The sequence below is a fragment of the Artemia sp. Qi Xiang Cuo genome, chromosome 2 (genome assembly GCF_049724085.1).
Source record: "Artemia sp. Qi Xiang Cuo chromosome 2, ASM4972408v1, whole genome shotgun sequence".
NCBI classification, from domain to species: domain Eukaryota; kingdom Metazoa; phylum Arthropoda; class Branchiopoda; order Anostraca; family Artemiidae; genus Artemia; species Artemia sp. Qi Xiang Cuo.
In genome coordinates, this window is record NC_142795.1 from 16,850,627 (window position 1) to 16,872,450 (window position 21,824).

Consider the following 21,824-nt stretch of genomic DNA (forward strand, 5'->3'; position numbering starts at 1 on the left):
AGATGACCATAGCACCAGATCATCAGCATATTGTAGATTCGTGTGGGGTAGGTTCATGTCCCAGAGATATAGAGCAAATAGGAGGCAACTGAGGACTGCTCCCTGAGGTAGGCCTTTGGATATTGTCTTTTGGTGTGAAGAGGCTGAACCAACACAAACAATGAAACTTCGCACTTATATGAAGGATTTAATAAAGGATACTAGCTTAGGAGGTACTCCAATGTTTGCAAGTTTATTTAAAAGGATTTGGTGGTTCACATTGTCATATGCTCCTTCAAAATCTAGGAAAGCTGCCACTAGGATATTATTTTTTGAGAAAGATTCATTTATTGCATATGTTAGCAAAATGAAAGCATCTGCTGAGGAGTGGTATTTCCTGAATCCAGTTTGAGTGTGTGGGATCATGTTATTTTTCTCAATAAACCAGAGGAGTCTGTGATAAATCATTTTCTCCATTATTTTCCCCATCACAGGTGTAATCAGTATGGGCCTATAAGACTCAGGGTTATCTGTTGGTTTATTTTTCTTTCGGATTGGTAGGAGGGACGAACATTTCCATATATTGGGGAACCTAAAAGATGCCCAAGCGTGATTATAACAATTTAGCAGTTCTTTTTTGTATGAAGGTGTGAGATTCATTATCCATGTGGGGTGTATATTGTCATAGCTGCTGCTAGTTTTGAACCTAATATGATGTATTGCATTATTCAATTCCTGGATTGAAAATGGATTAGTTATGTACTCGGATCCTGGGCGCGGTTAGTAACTAGGGTTCATAGGAATTGTGGACAGTTTGTTTTGATAATTTGATGTTAGCTTATTAACAAAAAGAGTTGCAAATAGGTTAGCCTTTTCAATATCGTTGTCATAATGGGTATTATTATGTAAAAGCTCATACAGGAGTGGGTTGGGAGAAGTCTTTTTCCCACATATGTGGCTTATGACTTTATGTATAATTGGCTCATGCATTTCTCTGGAGAGATTATTTGCAAAATTATTCCAGTATTTATATTTAGCATCTATTATAGTCCTTTTTAGATTAGATTCTGCTTGTAATTTTTTTAAATATGTAGTAGGTGTTGTTTTTTTTATGAATTCTGCCCTAGCTGCCTTTTTTATCCTCCATTTATTTAGGCACTCATTTGTCCACCATGCTTTAGGAATTTATTTAGGGAATGTTTTCTTAGGTGTTGTCATGGGGATAGCATGATTAGCTGTATTTATTAGTAAAGATGTCAAGGCTTCAGCATGTGTGTCAACTGTTGTGTTAGAAATGCATGAACTTTGGGTGAAACTTGTAATTTCATCATTTAGCTTATTTTGGAAAATAGACCAATTTGCTTCAGTGTTGATATATTTGGAGGTATGAGATGAAGTTTCAGTAGGTTCATTAAGGGAGCAAACTATAGCAAAGTGGTCTGTACATAGACTATCAATTTTATTTATGTAAATTTTGTTCAACAAACTAAAAGACATAATTCGTAGGTCAATTGTGGAGAATTTGCCACTTTTGGGGTTAAAATATGTATTCAGGTTTGGAGGGGTAGCAACAGCTAATTCATTATTATTTGAAGTCAAATCCTCAATAAATTTACCAGCTTTATTTGCTGGTTTATTCCCCCAAAAAAGGCTGTGGGCAGTGAAATCACCACAAATAATGATATTATTTAACATATTAGAATTATTTATATAATTAAAGAAATCCTTGGCATCTGTAGTTTGGCCATTAGGGTTATAAAAGCTTATTATGTAGGTTTTTAAATTATTCAGCCAAACACTTATACCAATTACATCAACATCATTTTCAAAATCTGGAAAATTGATGCCACAAAATTTTATATTATTATTAACTAATAAAGCTACACCACCTCCTTTTCTCTCTGAAGATCTATCCTTTCTCAGGATAGTATATTCCAGAGACTTTATTTGTTGATTTTGGGTTAAATGAGTTTCCTGGAGGAAAGCAATATTAATGGAATTATTATTCATAAATGATATTAGTTCATTTAGCTTATCTTCTGTGAGTGATCTTACATTCCATTGGAGTATTGATAAATGTTGTGTTGTTGATTTATTCTTCATATGACTGTGTATCAATGTTCAGCTTTGTTAAAAGTAAAGCAAGATCTTTTTTTGCTTGAATGAGCATATCATCTTGGATGTAGATTTTTGCCAATTCTGCAATAATTTTTGTCTTCTGTAGTTGATGTATGTTCATGGCCTGAACTGCATTACAGTTTAGAATGAATAAGCATATATTTGGGGATTGCATTTTTGGTAGTGCATCCTGTTTGTTGGTTAAGAGATTGATTCCTGGTAAAGTTTCTGCTTTGTTTCTTCTTGGGAGGGAGGGCCAGGCTTCCCTCATCTCACCGGAAAACGAGGCTTGTTGGCTTGGTGATTCCTTCTGATAGGGATTTGAGCAGGGGTGCTTAGAAGATATTATTTCATATGGGGCGTTTGATGCATTTGGTACATTTGACTTGGGGGTTTTGGTTGGTTTCATTACAGGCTTTATCTGGTATTGTTGGGCAGCATTTGCTTCCATTGCTGCAAAGGGGTATGGGATGGCCTTCTCTGTTGATATTTTGAGTGTTAGAGCTCTTTTCTTGTATGCAGGGCATAATGATTTATTTGTAGATTCATGTGGGCCTTTGCAACTGATGCATGTAGGCTGGGTGTTTTTGCAAGTTGTCAGCTCTTTAGGATGGAAAGATTTACAATTACTACACTCTTGGAGAATTTCATTACATTTGTTTGTCGTGTGTCCCAGTTTGAAACACTTCTGACACTGAATAGGCTTAGGTTTGTATTCCTTGTGTGGTTTGATTTGCCCAAACAGGAATAATTTTTCTGGGATATCAATTTTATCCTTTAGTGCGAATAAAAAGGATCTACTAGTTTTTAGGCCAGTAGAGTTAGGTTTTTCAAGTTGGGTAACATCCTCAACTGGGATTGTGTTTCCAGCCCTATCTGAGAGGCCTTCTTTTAACTCCTGAGTAGATATCTTTGGGGGAACATTATAAACTACAATTTTTGTTGGTGATTCTTTTGGGTTCCAATTAGATGCAATAATGGGGATATTCAGAAGGGATTTAAGGTTAATTATTTTATCCGCTGATTTTTGATCTTCTACAGCTATTAGCAGAGATCAATCACGGTTAATGTTAAGAGAGAACATTGATTTTAGCAATTTAAAAATTGCAACTCTTATTGCAGTGATCATTTTTATTTCAAAGGGGGTAGTGGGTGTAATTTTAAGGTAAATTCCTAAGTTTTTGGAGGGAGGACCCTGGGCAGGGAGAGGGGAAATGCTTTTAATTGGTGAGATTTTTTTCATTTTTTTAGAGCTTCTAGAAGGGACCTCTTGAAACCCATTATCATCATTTATGTTTGCATTAGGATCTACAGTTATCATTGTCCTATTCTCCGAATTTGAGGTATCATTAGAACTTTCAGATAATGTGCTTGACCAGCCAGGATGGGTATCTTTCATTATGGAATTTGATTTGGGATCTGGGGGGACGTTTTTTTTGGAGGACTTTTAGACATTGCCTATTGGAAAAAGCTTTAAACACAAATATAAAACTAAAACAAGAAGGGGAAATAGATGATATCAAACCGTCTGCACTATACGATATGGGCACAATGTGTTTTTTTTCTTCTTCTTCTTCAGTCAGGCACTAAGGAGCTGTCGTAGAAACTTCAAAAAAGGGCTCATTCGATTGGAAATAGGAGTGCCTAGCGCCCTTTTTAATAGTCGAAAGTGATTGGAGGGAAAATAGCCCCCCCCCCACGCCCATCATTCCCCCAAATACATCCAATCAAAATTTTGAGCTTGCCATTTTGTTCAGCGTTGTTTATTTCCAGATAGAAAATATATTTTTGAGGAGGACAATCCCCCACAACCCTCAGGTCAAGGGCTTTAAGTTATGCCCAGAGGGCATATAAGAACGATGTTGGCATAATGTATCATGTATTATTTTTTTCCTTTAGAGCAGGACACTTCATATGGAAGGGGTCGTCGTGGAACCCAAAAGGGGCCCATTCGATTGGAAATTGAGAGTTCTAGTGCCCTTTTTAATAGTCGAAAGTGATTGGAGGGCAACTCGCCCCACGCCCATCATTCCCCCAAACACATCCAATCAAAATTTTGAGATAGCCATTTTGTTCAGCGTAGTTGATTTCCAGATAGAAAACATGCTTTTTAGGAGGACGCTCCCCCACAACCCTCAGGGCAAGGGCTTTAAGTTATACCCTGGGGGAATATCAGGTTTTTATAGAAGGCGTTGTCGTAGAAACTTAAAAAAAGGCTCATTCGATTGGAAATTCAAAGGGCTAGTGCCCTTTTTCATAGTCAAAAGTGATTGGAGGGCGACTAGCCCCCCCCCACGCCCATTCTTCCCCCAAACACCGCCAATCAAAATGTTGAGATAGCCATTTTGTTCAGCGTAGTTGAGTTCCAGATAGAAAATATGTTTTTGAGGAGGACACTCCCCCACAACCCTCGGGGAAAGGGTTTAAATTTATGCCCTGAGGGCATATAAGAACGATGTTGGCACAATGTACTATTTATTATTTCTTTTTCCTTTAGAGCTGGGCACTTCATATGGAAGGAGTCGTTGTAGAAACTTCAAAAGGGGCTCATGTTTTTACTTTTATAAGTTTAATAAATCAAATAATTTTAACATTTTGATTACTAAATATCAGTATATATATATATTAAACTGACAATGCACATTCATTTGCATTTTTTCAGTAAAGTACAAATTTTGTTCTGGCCTTGGGAAGGCATAGGATTTTGCGCCCAACTTATGTTAATTTCTGCTCGTTTTGAATTTGACTCGGTTATTTATTGTAATTTCTGTTCGTTTTGGGTTTCATTTATGTATCGGTGCTGATTTGTGGTAGTTTCACACTTGGTAGATTATTTGATTTTATTTTTGCTCATTTCTTGTTTAATGGAGTTCTTTACTTTTCTTTGAAAAACGTATTTTGTTGAAAAAGTTTTTTAAATTAATCATAGAAAACAGACAGATAAGATGATTAATTCAATCTATGATTCAGCCATACCACGTGATGACAATCCAATCGAAGTGATAGCACAAATGATATATGCTACATAAATAAAAACCATACAAAAGTAGCATTTCCAATAGAAACATGCACTTCTGCAGTCCTGGAGGGAGGCTGAAATGGCTTCCTCCCAAGTAAATTCTCCCCCCTCCCCCTCTAGAGGATTAGATCTATGAGCACCACAAGTCTACTATAAAATCACAAATTAATAATTTCCCTTATTAATAATAAAAGTAAAATAATTATAGTTACCTTACTACAATTTATCAGATGGCGCTGGAAACGCTCTGGATACAAAATATGGACCGCGTCATAAGGGCAGACTAAAGTCGGCTTTACAACAGGGTCGTTGTTATGTACATATCTTGACGTCATTTTCCTATCTGAAAAAGAAGGATCATTACCAAGATGAAGAATTATGGCAAAACTGAGGCAGTAAACTTCCTCAAATATAGCAAATACAAAATTCGGTCAATAAATTTGTTTTTTTGTTTTTTTTTAATACAGAAAGCAAATTTCTTGAATGGTTTCATTACTAAGACATTTTTGTAATTTCACACATTGATTTGAACAAATCTGCAACTAAATTACCAACATTAAAAAATAGATTCGAGTTATAAATGACAAGCAATTAGCATGGTTGAAAAAAGGAACGACTATAGTATTTCAATACAGCTAAACAAGGGCACCCGCAGATAATGAAAAAATTTATTTACCCCTAAATAAATTTTAGGATAAAATGTGTTAAAAAAAACAAAAAACAGTAGTTCATCAACGAGTTGAGTAGTATATCTAACTCGGTAACAAGTGATTTTAACTATAGAACCATTGAAAGGAGGAAACTTCATCAAATCAAAACTTGATCAAATCAATTCCCTGTTCCGAATGTTTAGTGTATAAAATTCAAGGATGTGCCAGTGTTACCAGATGTCTGGTTTAAAGTTGCGCTGACACAATAGTAAAATTGCGCACCTCCATCCCAAAAAAGCGCCGATTTGAAAAATTCAATGCGTAACCGCCTCAAAAAAGTGCCAAAATGGCGCAAATCCAAACCATTTAGCAACTCGAGGATGTACTATGGATCAAGCAGTTACGGATCAGGGCAAAAACTTTTGCAGAAGTTCAAGCATCTGTCCCTTTGAGCCGGTTCCATCTCGAGAAGACTTACAAATTGAAGACAGGACTGTGACAATTTTTCCCATTTTAATATCATGATACTGACACCTAAATACAAAAGGCAAAAGGCAGATGTGCAAATGGAGACACTTAATTTTTACATAGGAAATGAAATAAAATTCAACAAAATTTCAAACGGCGAGGCATCATGGCAAATAAATTAAACACTTTTTCAATATGCACTTCTTATTCAGTATTTAATTTTTTTTATGGACAGATAAGAGGCTGTAAGAAGTGTCCTTCTAATTTTAGAATCATTATCAACTTGCTATGAATCCGGTTCCTGCCAATGCCCTTTGAAAGTATAGTTGAACCCGATAAACTTATTTGCAAACATATACACACCTTTTCTTAGAACCTTTGATTTTAACTTTGTTTGTTTGGCAAGGGGGAATGCATGTTTTATATAGAGATACACTGACAAGGCAAGTAAGTCGGGGTTATAGCTTTGCTCAAGCATCTTGTACGCATATAGAATGTAAGTCTAATATGTTCCTTGCTATTACTTCATTTTATTATGTTAAATCCTATTAAAGGCGTATATACCCCATTCTTTAATAATCTTATTAGATTCTTCCAAACAGGAACATGTTAGTCTTGCCACATTAGTTAGAACGCTTGCTTTTCTTCAATAGTAATAAATTCCACTTCTAGCCCATACAAAAACAAGAACTGATCTTTGATTTCTGAAACTGTGAATGATTAATCTTGAATTTTCAATTATAACGAAATAACTTAAAGTACTTAATTAAAATTCTCTTCTTTGATAGTAAAATCTAGTTTTTTTCCTATACCTGTGTTGTCTAGTTTATTTTATCACGATGTTAAAATTTTGTCAGGGTATCTATCTCACTTGGTTCATTTCTTTCATTCAAGGCTTACTTAGGGGTATTCGGGTCTCATGGCTGAGTTTGGACATGGAGTCATCGCCAAGAACCCCCCCCCCTTACAAGACATAATCCACTGAACAGATCCTCTGAAGTCGTACTTCTTAACCATTTTTTGCTCTTATTAGTGTGCAGAAAATTATACAGTGTACAGAAAATTATACAGTGTGCAGATATTAGAGTGCAAATTATTAGTGTGCAGACTAGAGAGTATCATTTTGAGAGAGATATATATTTATTTATTAAACTAAAAGACATCAGTATTAACAGCCACCTCCAGAAGTAGGACCGCTTGTCCGAGGGAGGTGGCAAAAATACATTAAAAATAATACAGGACTAAATAAATTATAAAACAACTAATACAAATCGCACATCTTAATCGGCGCCACAAAACTCACAACAAAACAAATTCAACTTTACCGTTAATATCAACCATAATAAGCTTCTCAAAATGAGCTACGGTACTCATGTAGTCATATTTTATAGTTGGGAGTGATTCATTTCTATCATTACTGCGATTCAAATGAATAGAAAACTGGACTTCGGAAATGAATTATTTAGAGACCCAACACCGAAATTGCAAGAAATTCACAAGTAAACAAAAAATTTATCTGAAGGGGTCTCTGACGCGAAAGTAATTCCATTTTCATGAAACTTTGATACCCAAAAAGTGAAGTAATTAAAATCGGCCAAGACAGTGTTAGTAAATGACACACAATAATGATAACTACATTGCTCTAAGAGCCTTAGAGTAGCAGCAATACAAAATAAGAAATTAATTTCTAAATAATACAAACAAAACTGACATAAACAAAAACATTACACTGATACACTGAGTAGAAGATCCACTCAATCCTCATCCACACTTACAACAAACGGTACTTATGCATTATATCTTGCACACGGCTATATGCTGTATCGGGAAACACTAAAGGAAACAGTCAAACGGGTATTTGCAATAGAGAAATGGATCGCAAAGCGTGGTTTCTCATTGTGATTACAATATTTAAACTATTGTTTTTTGGGGTTAATGGGGGGAAAAGGTACCTAGGTTAGGTTACGTATTTAAAGTTTGCTCTGTTTTACCCCAACTCCCCTAATGTGCAGATATAAAGATCAAATTTATTTCTAAACTATTACATTTCCTCCGTGTTTTGTTTTATTTCATTAGCATTAACCAAACCTGACTTCTTTTGTGTTTAAGATATAATGCATAAGTAGCCTACCCAAAAAACTTTTCCCTCTTTATACTCGCAAGTAATCTTTCGTCAAACCTCCGTCCTGCTTATACTTCCTTTTTTATTCTCTTACCATTTTTTTTTTTACTACGGACAACCATGTAAAATTATCTTCGAGGTGAATAAGCAACTTGTTAGTAAGTTTTTTTTTTGTTTTTTTTACCTGAAAGAACTTTCGATAACAAACGTAGTCGCGAGACAAACAGAGCAATTTTAATGGCTTTCGAGATTGTAGATAGAAAGAGGGTATGCTCGTGCTCTAGGAGATGAATCAACAGCATTTTATCAATGTCAACAGTCACATTAATGTTTTCCCAGAGGTCATACCATGTTGCCAACTGACCGATAAGATACATTCCTCGTTGAGTCCGGGTATCTTTTTGTATTTTTGTAAAAATTTTGGGTGCGGTTTCAAAACCTCAACTGCCTCTTGGTTTGTTTCAGAAACCTTTCCATCAAAGATTCAATAACGAAGTCTAAGTATGGGATGAAAGTTGATTTTTTAAAATAGTGACGAATTGTTTCATATGGTTGATTAGCCCTATCAGATTGTTTAAAGATTAATCTAGGCATTAGGGGTGTGTTACTCCAGCGACCTCCAAATTACACTGCACAGCCTCTATAATTTCATTAAATAGAAGTTCACTATTGCTTCGGTCAGCTTGAAAAAGGCTAGTTAACTTTTGAATGAGGCTCGATACTTTCCGTAAATCGACTTTTACTCCCTGAAGCTTCTGGCTTTAAGGAATGCAAAGGCACTACTTTTATTTGTTTAGAATTTTACTTCAAGAGGGTCGCTGTTCTGCACATCTACTGCAAAAAAAAAAAAAAAAAAAAAAAAAAAAGTCACAGTATAGCTTTCAAACTGGTTATTAGTGCTAAAAGCCTAGCTTTAAGTGCTAAAATTCAACAAAAAATGTAAGGTAAAACTCTAATTTAGGGGTTTCTTGCAACTTGGAAACTAGTTGAATTAGGTGAATGAAAATTTCCGGAATTAATTCTAGAACAAAAACATGTTCAGAGAAGGAAGTACTTAACACCACTCCTTCTTCCTCCAGAGGGTACTGACCTTTTATTCCCTTTACCAATTCTTATGTTATAGAATTAAAATTTACAAAAAAAAATTCTGCTCAAATAAGGCACAGAAAGTGCTTTTAGCCTCGTAGCTTTGCTCAATCCTGATTTATAGGATTTAAGAACCCTTCATAGTCCGGGGGTGCCAGACCACTATAATGTGACAACTAGGTGGTCAGAAAGACACAGTCAGTTTGTACCGCTCCGATTTAGTGGTGCTACATCTCATTTTTGTTCTAATATGGTCTTCTCATAGAATATGTTAAATTTTTTCCGATATCTTGTATAGCCCAGGAGCTATAGGCTAATATTTATTGATTTTCCCTGGAAATCTCAAAATTCGAAGGTTTATTTTCAACTAAACATCGTATCTCGGACCTTTCTAATAATTTTTGGTTGTTCATTCTTTTCCAGAATTTATCTTTCGTATTTAGCTTCACATTGCCGTAGAGTTCAAAGCTTAAACTGTTTGGTGAAGCCGTCTAGAATTTTTTTTTAAAGTATAGGCCAAAAAATATATGCAAAAATACATTTTTCCAAAATGATGTGACACATCTTTTACACTAGAATTTAACGCCAAATCCGAATATGAACTTTACTTTGCAATCCAATCTTAACTTCGTTTGTTATAGGCTAATTACTTATTTGTAGGCCTAATTTTTTTTTTTGATAAATGGTATTGCAGGACATGTTTTTATGACAAATTTTGATGCCGAATCCAACGGTAGTGTTGACTTGGTCATCGTGTTTCAACTTTAGTTGCTATATGCTATTTAATTTGCTATAAGCTCTGATTTTCTAGCAAATATAGTTGTAAATCCAGATTATAATGAACCTACGAAGCTTTGCAAGGTAGTAAACGGACACGGAAGAAGCTGAAAGCCTACACCTGTAACATGATTATTCCCGCACATCCCAACGGTGTTCCTCAAACATACAACAAAAATGCCACTAATACTCGTCCGAATCGTCGCTGTCGGCACCACATCGCCCACCACATGCGCAAAGAATGTTGCATGGCTTTATCCCCAAACAAGGGCACTTTTTACCACACACAGTTTTACAGTAACAAAAGGTTGAAGCCTTGTTGACAGATGGAGGTCAGCGCTGAAGTCACTGGACTGACTCCTAAGTGTCGTGATGGGTCCAGCTAAACTCAAGTGGGTTGAAGACATAGGGCTTAAGAATCACAACCTGAAGAAAGTGTAAGATCAGCAATTTCTTGAACGAGCTGTGATATAACAGCAGATGTAGCCAATGTTTTTTTGCCCTTCGAGAAGAAAAAACTGACCATATCACATCCATTAATACAATGTAGCAGCCCTATTGACTCTAAAACAGCCCACGATGTTCTATTCACAATTTTTTGGATCGGAAAGACTTTGTCACGGATCTGAACGCAGAGCTCGGGTTCATAGCCTGAGTCACCTCTGCAGAGGAATATTTCGCAATAGTTCCGTAATAAAATGACAACAGTGTCTGTGTCATTCGCTTCAACAATTACTTGGGAACATCCATTTCTGTAGCATTCGGCGACATGGAGAGCAATACACAAGTCTACTTCTTCATGTGTGCTGCACAAGTTAGCTTCGTAGTCCGGGTTCGGATCTAAAGTCATTTTGAATAGGACCAAGTTTAGCACCTTAAATCTATCACTGAATCCACAAGAGACGTAAATGGTAAGTCTTAATTTAGAAAGACTGACACGGCTCCATAATTCAAAAATACATTCGATAAGTCTTGCCTTACTCTCTGACTGCATAAGCAAAATATCCCAGTTTTCTAGCACCATGCTCTTCGTAACGACAAAATTCTTCGTCACTGTATTTCCTCTCCGCTCATGACATCCACTACTGTCTTTTAGAACAACAGGATTCCCGGAAATGTTTACAAGGCCGAACACTCCGTCATACCGGTCAGCTACAATATGCAGCTCGGTTGTAGATTTTGGGAGTCGATTTAAGAGCCCTGCAAGGATTCGTTTCGAAAATGCCTCAACGGTTTCGGTTTTGTCTGGCACTTGTGACCGGATTAACGGCATGAAATCTACCACCACACCAGTTCCCGTGACCGTGTTAATCGGCTACGCCAAGTTTCTAAACTTGCAGAGGTGTGCGAATGAACTAGAGAAAAACTTGACTTCGAACCCGATCGAAGTTTAATAAGTTCACTAGCTACTGCTTCAAATATTGCTGGGGCGTAGGGCAAAAGTTCGTGTGGCATGATCTTCCTTGCCATCTCAAGCGTAGATCCTTGACTAGAGCCAACAGTAACCAAAATCCTTTTAACAGCTTCCAATTCAGCATAAACGCTTCTGCCGGTCTTGGTCATTGAACGTTTGGCCTGTTTTGTTTCGCAAACTATAGTCTTTATTTTAACCTTGGAAAAGGGGTTGGGTTTTCCATCGAAGTATGCTTCCAATGCTTTTAAACCACTAGCACGTGCACTCAGGAGGCTCTTTGCCACTACTTCATCAGCGACTTGATTTGAAATGATATTCACCAATGATTCCTCATCACATGTAAACGGATCAATATGGTCTTCGACAACAGAGACCAAATTACTGACAAGTTTTTCTCGGCGTTTCTCAAAGGTTCCGTTTTTGCTTCCTTCACCATCGAATTCACTCATGCTCTCAATTCCAGCAAGTCGATAAAGGGTAGAGGAAACCTCAGCACATAATGGTATGGTGGTAGTCCACTTAGCAACTGCCATTGAGTTCAGTGTGATTCCCTTTATTCCTCCCTTTTGTTTTGATTCAAGGTTGAGTATGGATTCCAGTGCATGATCTGGGGAAACACAATTCATCTTACAATTTTTCCGCTTCACGTTGAATAGTCCTTTGAGAAAGATCATGCAAGCTAGGTGGCAAGGTTTTCATGTCACTCAAATACTGGAGTAGGCATGCAGTGTACTTATAATACCCTGCAGCTGTCAAATACGGCAACATGAGGGTTACACCCATAATATGACCTTCCCAGTCTCCCCCCCCCCGCTCTGCCATCAGGAACTGGAGAAGAATCAGCACAAGATCCATATACTCCATCCACGGTTTTTGTCACGCGACTTGTTGAACTGGTTCATCAAAGGCTTCATAGATTCCAAGTGTTTGCCTAGGTTGTCCAAAGACATTAAATCTGACAGCTCATCAAAAGTACTCACTTCTTTGTCTGATTCAATGTAATACTATTCAAGAGCATTTCAATATACTCTATACAAGGCCTTTACTACGATGATGTGAGCCTCCATACACCTGTAATAGGGTTTTCCAGTCATAACTTTTTTAGCAGTTCCAGAGAGTAAGATGCCAGCCTTACTAAAGATTTCTTCAAGCCCCGAGCCTTTCATGAGGTACCCAATCACACAAAGGAAGTTCATACACAGATGCAATCCACCCATTCTTGGAATAGCATCACTGAATGCTTCAGGCTGTTTCTTTTTTAATGCGATAATAATCTCGTAGATAGCTTGGTCACACGTTATTACAGTATGTGGTAACTTCAGCGCGTGAGTTGTACGGTGCATAATGTTTATTGCCTCTTCAACAACTGCTGGATTAGATGGGGGACTTATAATGACTAGTAGGTATCCGATAAGAGTAATAGGTATCACTTCACTCTCTATCTGGCTTGCATAAAATAATTTGAAACTGGGCAATTCTGCGCTGGAGTCAATAACAGTGGCATCGATAAGATTGGTTGGAATATACCTACAGAGCGCCTAGGCCACAAATATGGGCTGAATTGGAACAGTCACTAATATCTCTGAGAGTGAGTTTTGAGTCACCAAGGACTGTTTTTCTTTTCAGAAATGTTTTGCCAAATTTACCGAACAACAAAGATGACATCTTAAGTGATCTGTTTTCAAACACTCACAGTCACTTAATCTTTCACAACTATATTAAAAGGTTGGCTTAACAGAGGGCAAACTTTGAAGATTCTGGGCAGTTTCTTGGCTTAGGATTTGTAGGGAGACTGTCACTGTCCCATTCTTATCAGCAAATAAACTGAAAATCAGTCAGCATTGTAAATACAATTTGAATCAACACCAAAAAAAATAAGAAGAAGAAAAAAAAGTTGTTATTTGGTTGAAAAGTAAAGTTCATATTCGGATTTGGTGTTAAATTCTTTCATAAAAGATGTGTCACTACATCATTTTGGAAAATCATCATTTTGTATTTTTCAGCCTATACTTTTTCAAAAAATTCTAGGCGGCTTTACCGAACAGTTTAATCTTTGAACTTTACGGCAATGTGATGCTAAATACGAAAGGTAAATTCTGGAAAAGAATGAAAAACACAAAAATTATAGAAAGGTCCGAGATACGTGGATTAGTTGAAAAGGAACCTTTGAATTTTGAGATTTTCGGGGGAAATTAATAAATATTAGTCTATAGCTCTTGGGCTATACAAGATATCGGAAAAAATTTAACATATTCTATGAGAAGACTATATTAGGACCACAATGTGATGTCGCGCCAATAAATCGGAGTGGTACAGCCTTAGAAAAAGAAACAGTCTGTACACGTTTTATAGACCTAAAAAGGGCGTTTTTTTGCTTTTAAAAGGTCAAGCCGCGATCTCCAGCTTTGCCACGACCCATATTCGGATTTAATGTGGTCGATATAGTCGGAAACTACTGTCAAACTGATTGTGTCTTTCTGACCACCTCAACTCAGAAATAAACGTCGACATACGGTTAAGTGGCCCCTGGACTATGATATGCCTCAAAAGTGTACAGGAATAGTAGGATTTGTATTTTGAGAAACTAAAGCAAATGAAAAAGAGACTGTAATCCCAAATTAAGGTAAATATTTTTTTTCAGCATTCAGATAAGTATAGACCTGACATGTATACAATCTTCTAATAAGCCCTAAACCAAGAAAAGGGTAGACATAGTAAATTAAAAAAATCTTCCCAGGAGTATGTTTTGGCCCCCGGATTCATTCCTGGCATGTTTCATTAACCTAACTCAACTAGTTTCCAAGCGAGCAAGAAGCCCCTAATACCGAAAATCCAAACATTCGAATCAAATTGTTTATCACGAAAAAATCATACTTCGCTTCATGAAATCGTATATTTTTGTGATTGTAATAGTTTGCTAACACAGGGAAAATGGTCAACGTTTCAATGCTCTGCCTGATTTTTAACAGTTGGACAGGACAGTAAAGTATTGAGAGAAAAATTATGAAAAGTAAGTAAAAAAGTAAAGTAATTACGAAAAACAAGAGACATACGGGTTTAAAGGGATAATTCCAGGAGGATTCCCAGGGGGATAAGGACTATTATGTCTAAATTTGGCCATCAGATCCAACTACGCCCTAAGCGATAGAGCTTAAATAAATGAGAGATACAGAGAAAATGGATTAACAAATAATCCAAAACTCAAAATAAAATATACAAGGCATAGAAAAACTATCAGCTTCCCTTTTCTGCATGATTACCTGCAGCAAGTTTTCCTGGAAAACTTAAAAAAAAACTTTTCGCATGCTGGCCAATGGCCTACGTTGCACAGATATCGACCTCCGGATTCGATGCCTTCGGCCGGAAGTGCAATGCGCGCGCGGTTGGGGGCAAATCATACGACACTTTCGTGTTTTCCCTCTAGACTTCTCCAGGTACCCATTCAGAGCTGGGTCGACTCTCCCATTCCAAACCAAATAACCAGCGACACCAGGACTCGAACCCCTGACCTCAGGGTTTCAAGTCCGTAGCGCTAACCACGGGTGAAAGGATGAATTTTAATATTTAAATTATTTAATTAGAATTAAAATAATTTTCAAATTCTGATATCTTCAGCAAAATCTCTGCTTAGGTTTAAACTAAAAGTTAGAATTCATTATCAAACAGTTCGTGGTAACGAACTGCAAGTAAGGAGCGACCCGGCTTAATACTAACCGAAACTCTAAAAAGTGGAATTTTGATACCAATAGATATATCAAAAGAATTGGCTTATTATGCTAATTTCAAATATATAAGTTTCATTAAGTTTAATCATACCCATTAAAGGCTATGAGCCTGAGAAAATTTGCCCGATTTTCGAAAAAAAGGGGAACACCCCCTAAAAGTAATTGAATCCCACCATCAGATTCAGCGTATCCCTGTAGAGGTTTCAAGCTCCTATCTGCAAAAATGTGGAATTTTGTACTTTTTGCCAGAAGAAAGATCAGGAATGCGTGTTTTTTGTTTTTTTTCCCCAGGGGTCATCGTATCGACCCAGTGGTCCTAGAATATCATGAGAGGTCTCATTCGAACGGAAATTAAAAGTTCAAATACCCTTTTTAAGTGACCAAAATATTGAAGGGCAAATAAGTCCCTTCCCCGCCCCTTTTTTCCCAAAATCGTCCAACCAAAATTTTGAGATAGCCAAATTGTTCATCATATTTGAAAGGCCCAATAACCACGCCTTTAGATATATTATGAATCCCCCACAGCCCCAGAGGAAAGGTCTAAGTTATAAAATTTGCCCATAGTTTAAGCATAATATTTGTTATTGGGAAGTATGTATACATTTTGGGGTGGGAGGAGGATGAATTTTCTGCTGGCGGTTTTTCCACGGGAGAATTTTCCATGGGGATGGAAGTGTCCAGGGGGTGAGCTTGTCAGGGGAAATCCTAAACTGGGGAATTAGCCAGAATTTCTATACAAAATTTCTTTTTATATGTATTACTTTCTCTTTTCGGTCTTAATTTTACGCGTGGAGTTGTTAAGGACAATTGTCGGGGTCAAATTCTCCCTAGAGGTGGGGTCAGATTTCCTGGTATTATTTAAAAATGATCAGAAATGAAATAAAAAAACAAGTTTTTTCAACTGAAAGTAAGCAGCATCATTAAAACTTAAAACGAACAGAAATTATTACGTATGTAAAGGAGATGTCCTTCTCTCAACACCTCGCTCTTTACGCTAAAGTTTGAATTTTGTCCCAATTCTTTAAGAACAACTCCTGAAACACAAGCAACGTTTATTTCGAACAATAAGAAGCTTTTAGGGGGCAATCCCCTTCATATACGTAATAGTTTCTGTTCGTTTTAGGTTTTAATCTTTCTCCTTACTTTCAGTTGAAAAAAACTTGTTTTTTTATTATTTAATATTGAAAGGAAGGCAAGCAAGATATTTAATAGTATAAAACTAACTGAGTTAGTCTTATGTAGTTAAGCTAATAATATAATTTTTGCAAAATTGAAATTTAACCCCTTAACTAGGATTTAACATTCTATTAAGCGTAAAGACACTCTCAGGCCTTTAAATTTAGCGAATTCAAGAGTTTTTAAATCTAGCAACAGTATATCTGATTAGACAAATTTTATATTGTGTTCGGAAATAAATTTAGGTTTCCGTTTTAGCAATGTAAGCTTTAATTATTTAATAACAGAATATTAATAATACTGGTCGGGTATAAATTCACGTTTCTGTCTACGTCTGTCACGTTTCTTTGTTAAAACAAGAGAAGTGGGGGGGGGGGGGGGAAGGTGATCTTTAAGATTTCTACGTAGCAAGAACTTATGCTTTTAGTAATGTAAGCTTTAATTAGTTAATAACATAATATTAATAATATAATCTAGTATTTGACCTTACTCACCTATTCAATCACCTATGACAAAAACAGAAAATACAACTGGATCTCCTTCCTAAAATTTTGCGTCTGATGCGTTGATAGGCCTACAGGTCGGAAATATATTCAGGCTTCTGTCTAGATTCAGAAAAGGGGGGGGGGGGGGTTGAACCTGCAGAAGTCCATTTATTGAGACTTTTTTTTTTAGCAATGTTGGCTTTAATTAGTTAATATTTGAATATTGATAATAAATTTACCAGATAAACAACAGTAAAATCATCAATTTTTTTACACTATTTGCATATAAATTTTTTTACGGGTTTCTATTATGTCTATTGACATAATTTTTTTTTTTTTTACGGCTTAGAGTAAACCGTACAAACAATAAAACATATCCTATTTAAACGAACCACTGAAAAACAGCAGCCAACAAACAAGAAATTGGAATGTTTTTTTTTTCATATGAAAATTTCAAATTCTTTATTCTACTTAAAAAAAACCTGTAGCAAAATCCTATCCCCATGACTGCCAGAATTCGATTTCCTAATATTAGTTACAAAATCCTCAAGTTCATTGAACTACTTGCCTTTTTAGGTTTCTTAGGTCTAAAGGCCCAACGATAATTGTTTTCATTATTATTAAAGTACCTGTGTAATTCTTAAAAGGGTGCTTCTGCTCAAAAACTCAAAAAACTATCTACTACTACTAGCAACTAGCTGAAGCATCAAACCACCTGAGGTTAACAAAGCTACGCACGCTCTTCCTTCATCCCAATCTATTTATAGCCTCCCTCTTTAAACTATTACAAGAACTTTCATTTCCCTTAGATCTTTCTCTACGAGATCCTCTCACCCCATTCGGGAACTACCTGCTTTTCGTTTGGCCCTAGACGGTTGGCCGACACTCTTTGGCAATTTTTTATCCTTTATCCTGAGAACGTGTCCTAGCCATCCCCACCTTTCTCTCATTATAGCCCTAGAAAGCGGGATTGACCCACATTTTTCGTAAAGCTTACTGTTTGACATACGGTTAGTCAGTCGGGTGTCCAAAACAATCCGTTGGTAATTTCTCTGGAAATCATCTAACAAATCCTCCTCCGTTTTTCGGAGCGTCCACGCTTCAGAACCATACTTGACCAGTGGCATCACTATGGCTTCCGATATTCTAATCCTGGTTCGTAGACTATCTTCCAAACACTTCTGAGGCTACATAGGCTAATGGAGAGAAGCCTTACCAGTGCTCACACAGCGATCGACAATTTGCACAGGTAAGAATACATTTTGCTATTGTCAAGATGTTGAGCATCGTTACACATGTTTCAAGTGCCTAATAAGCTTATTAAGAAGAGTATCTGGGACACCCCTTCTGAGAAACCTTAGAATGCCAATCAGCTTTCCCTTGATTCTGGACTAATATATAATTCTATCCGGATTTCTTTCTGTATTTTAAGGGGCTTTTATTGCATATTATTAAGCAAGAGGTTTGTGCAAAAGAAGAGCCGGTGGGCCCGTAAAATATTTCATAATTTATATCATTCTGTTTTATTGTGGGCCTGTTTTTCCGGGCTTGTTTCTATTACATAATTCTATTACAGAGACCAGTGACAGGTTTGGTCTCCGCAAGGGAAGCAGACACAAACACCCAACCCAATGGCCCATAGTCTGACAGCCTCACTGTTTGAGATACGGCCAGTCAGTTGGGTACCAAAACAATCCGTTGGCAACTTCTCCAGAAAACATCTTGTAAATCTTTTTCCGTTTTTCGGAGCGCTCACGCTTCAGAACCATGCTTGACCACTTTCACCCCCGTAGCTTCGAATATTCTATTCTTGGCTCGCAGACTTATCTTCTTATTCTTCCAGACTTTTCCCAGCTGTGAAAAAAACACCCTGGGTCTCGGATATTCTATTTTAAATATAGAATTTAGCTTCTCTATATAGAATTTTGAGGATAAAAATAGCAAAAAGAAAAAAGTGAACAAAAGTGCGAAACGTCGTGATTATATATTTCCTACAAAATACCATTATTTTACCGTTGGCCCCACGCTTCAGAACCATACTTTTGACCGGTGGCATCACTATAGCTTCCGATATTCTCACTGCACCTACCGTCGTTACTAATCATTAAATAAAAAAAAACAAGTTTTTTTTTTTAATTGAAAGTAAGCAACGACGTTAAAACTTAAAACCAACAGAAATTATTCCGTATATGAAAGGGGCTGTCCCCTCCTCAACGCCTCGCTCTTTACGCTAAAGTTTTTTATTGTTTAAAAAAAAATAGAGTTGTGAGAAAGCCAAACTTCAGCGTAAAGAGCGAGGCGTTGAGGAGGGGACAACCCCTTTCATATACGGAATAATTTCTGTTCGTTTTAAGTTTTAACATCGTTTCTTACTTTTAGTTAAAAAAGCTTTTTTTTATTTAATTTTTGAACGTTTTTGAATCAATGCAGGTTTTAATCCTGGCTCACTGTATATGAATAATTAAAACAAAATTTAAACATTAATTTTACTTTTATTTGTTTAAATGGCTCTCTCGAAACTTGTTTAATTTTATTTACGAACGTTTTTATTAGTAATAAATATACGTAACTTACGAATTAACTTACGTAACGAAATTCTATATTCATATATTTTTTAATACGTATATTAGAGGGTTTGCCCTCTAGTCAATACCTTGCTCTTTAAGCTAAAGTTCGAATTTTGTTCCAATTCTTGTAAAATGACCTCTTAATCACAAAGGCCGTTAATTAGAATAAATAGCTCTTATGAAAGTACTAAAAAATCGTTGGCTTAAAGAGCGAGGTATTGACTGGGGGGTGAACCCAATCATATACGTAATATTTTCTGTTCGTTTCAAGTTTTGATGTTGCTCCTTAATTTCAGTTGAGAAACTTGTTTTTTTTATATTTAATTTCTGATCTTTTTTTTAAATAATGCTAGGAAATCCGGCGCCCCTTTCATAGCAGTGCCCCTTCCCCCATGAAAACTTCCTTCATGGAAAGATCCTACCACATACCCCCCCCCCACTACCAAAAAAAATCCCCCCTGAAAATATCAGTATACTTACCAATAACCAATACTATATTTTAGCATTGGGTAAAGTTCATAACTTTCAGCCCTCCCCCAGGGGACTTCGGGGGATTAAGTCATCCTAAAAGACATAGTTATCATATTTTCGACCAGGCTATACAAAATGGTTATCTCAAAATTTTGATCGGGTGACTTTGGGAAAAAAATGAGCGTGGGAGGAGGCCTAGTTGCCCTCCATTTTTTTGGTCACTTAAAAAGGGCACTAGAACTTTTAGTTTCCGTTCCAATGAGATATTCTAATACCAATGGGTCAATACGATCACCCCTGAAAAAAAACAAAAAAAACACGCAATACATCCGTGATCTTTCTTGGCGAAAAATGCAAAATTCCACATTTTTGTAGATAGGAGCTTGAAACCTCTGCAATAGGTTTCTCTGATATGCTGAATGTTATGGTGTGATTTTCATTAAGGTTCTGTAATTTTTAGGGGTCTTTCCCCCTTTTTTCGAAAATCAGCCAAATTTTCTCAGGCGCGTAAATTTTGATGGGTAGGACTAAACTTGATGAAACTTGTATATTTGAAATCAGCATTAAATACTGATTCTTTTGATGTATCTATTGGTATCAAAATTGCCTTCCCAGGGTCAGAACAAAATTTGCACTTTACTGAAAAAATATGAATGTTTTTACTTTTATAACTTTAATAAGTCAAATAATATTAACCTTTTGATTGCTAAATATCAGTATATGCATATTAAACTGGCAATGCACAATCATTTGTATTTTTTCAGTAAAGTGCAAATTTTGTTCTGACCTTGGGAAGGCATACGGGTTTTGCGCCCAACTTATGTTAATTTCTGTTCATTTTGAGTTTGACTTGGTTAATTATTATAATTTCTGTTCGTTTTGGGTTTCATTTATTTATCGATGCTGATTTGTGATAGTTTCACGCTTGGTAGATTATTTGATTTTAATTTTCTCATTTTTTGTTTAATGGAGTTCTTTACTTTTCTTTGAAAAACTTATTTTGTGGAAAAAGTTTTTAAATTAATTTCTGTTCGTTTTATATTGACATATTATTTTCAGGGAAAAAGAAAATAATACTTTAAATCTTATTGTTTTTTAAGACTTAATAGTTTGGCCTGCTATCTGTATGCTAGAGAAAATTTTTCAGCAATTTTAACAACATACACCCTTTTAAAAATCTGTACACAAATAGTACTGTTTAATTTAGTTTCCTACCTCTTCCAGTTGACCTGAAAAAAAAAACTTGATGCCATTCTCAAAAAAATTTGTTTACTTTCTGTAATCTGTTGGATATACTTGCGATATGTTGAATTCTCTGAATTTCAAGAGCAGAAATGGGTGTGTTGGTCTGGTTGGGTGGTGGCGGAAGGGGGATTAGTTGTTCTCATATCCCTTTCGACAATTAAAAAGAGCATCAACCCTTTCTATTTTCAATCAAATATGACGTTTTCCAAGATCCCACGACAACTCCTTCGATACAAAGTGCCCTGGTCTCAACAACAATAACAACGACGAATGATACACTATATCCACTTCAATCTTTACTATAAAAATGTCAAGCCTTCCAATCACTGTATACTTTTAAAAGCGGCACTAGACGTTTTAAATTTCAATCGCATGAGTGTACTTCGAAACAACAGCGCTTCCTATAAACACCATATGTGCCCCTAGGGCATACATTACAACCCTTACCCTAAGGTCTGTTAGGGTGGTTGTCATCCTCTAAGACCGAATTTCCAGAACTTTCACCTACGTTAAACAACATGG

General features: G+C 36.3%; 1 protein-coding gene across 1 annotated transcript in view; it reads right to left on the reverse strand.

Moving 5' to 3' along the window:
- The window catches only part of LOC148954950 (uncharacterized), a 75,369-nt gene that overhangs the window by 34,623 nt on the left and 18,922 nt on the right, over positions 1–21,824 (reverse strand). The window contains exon 2 of the mRNA XM_089099353.1: positions 5,329–5,459. Coding sequence (XP_088955479.1) covers positions 5,329–5,451 — 123 coding nt within the window. The 5' untranslated portion in view covers positions 5,452–5,459. The remainder of the gene's footprint in view (positions 1–5,328; positions 5,460–21,824) is intronic.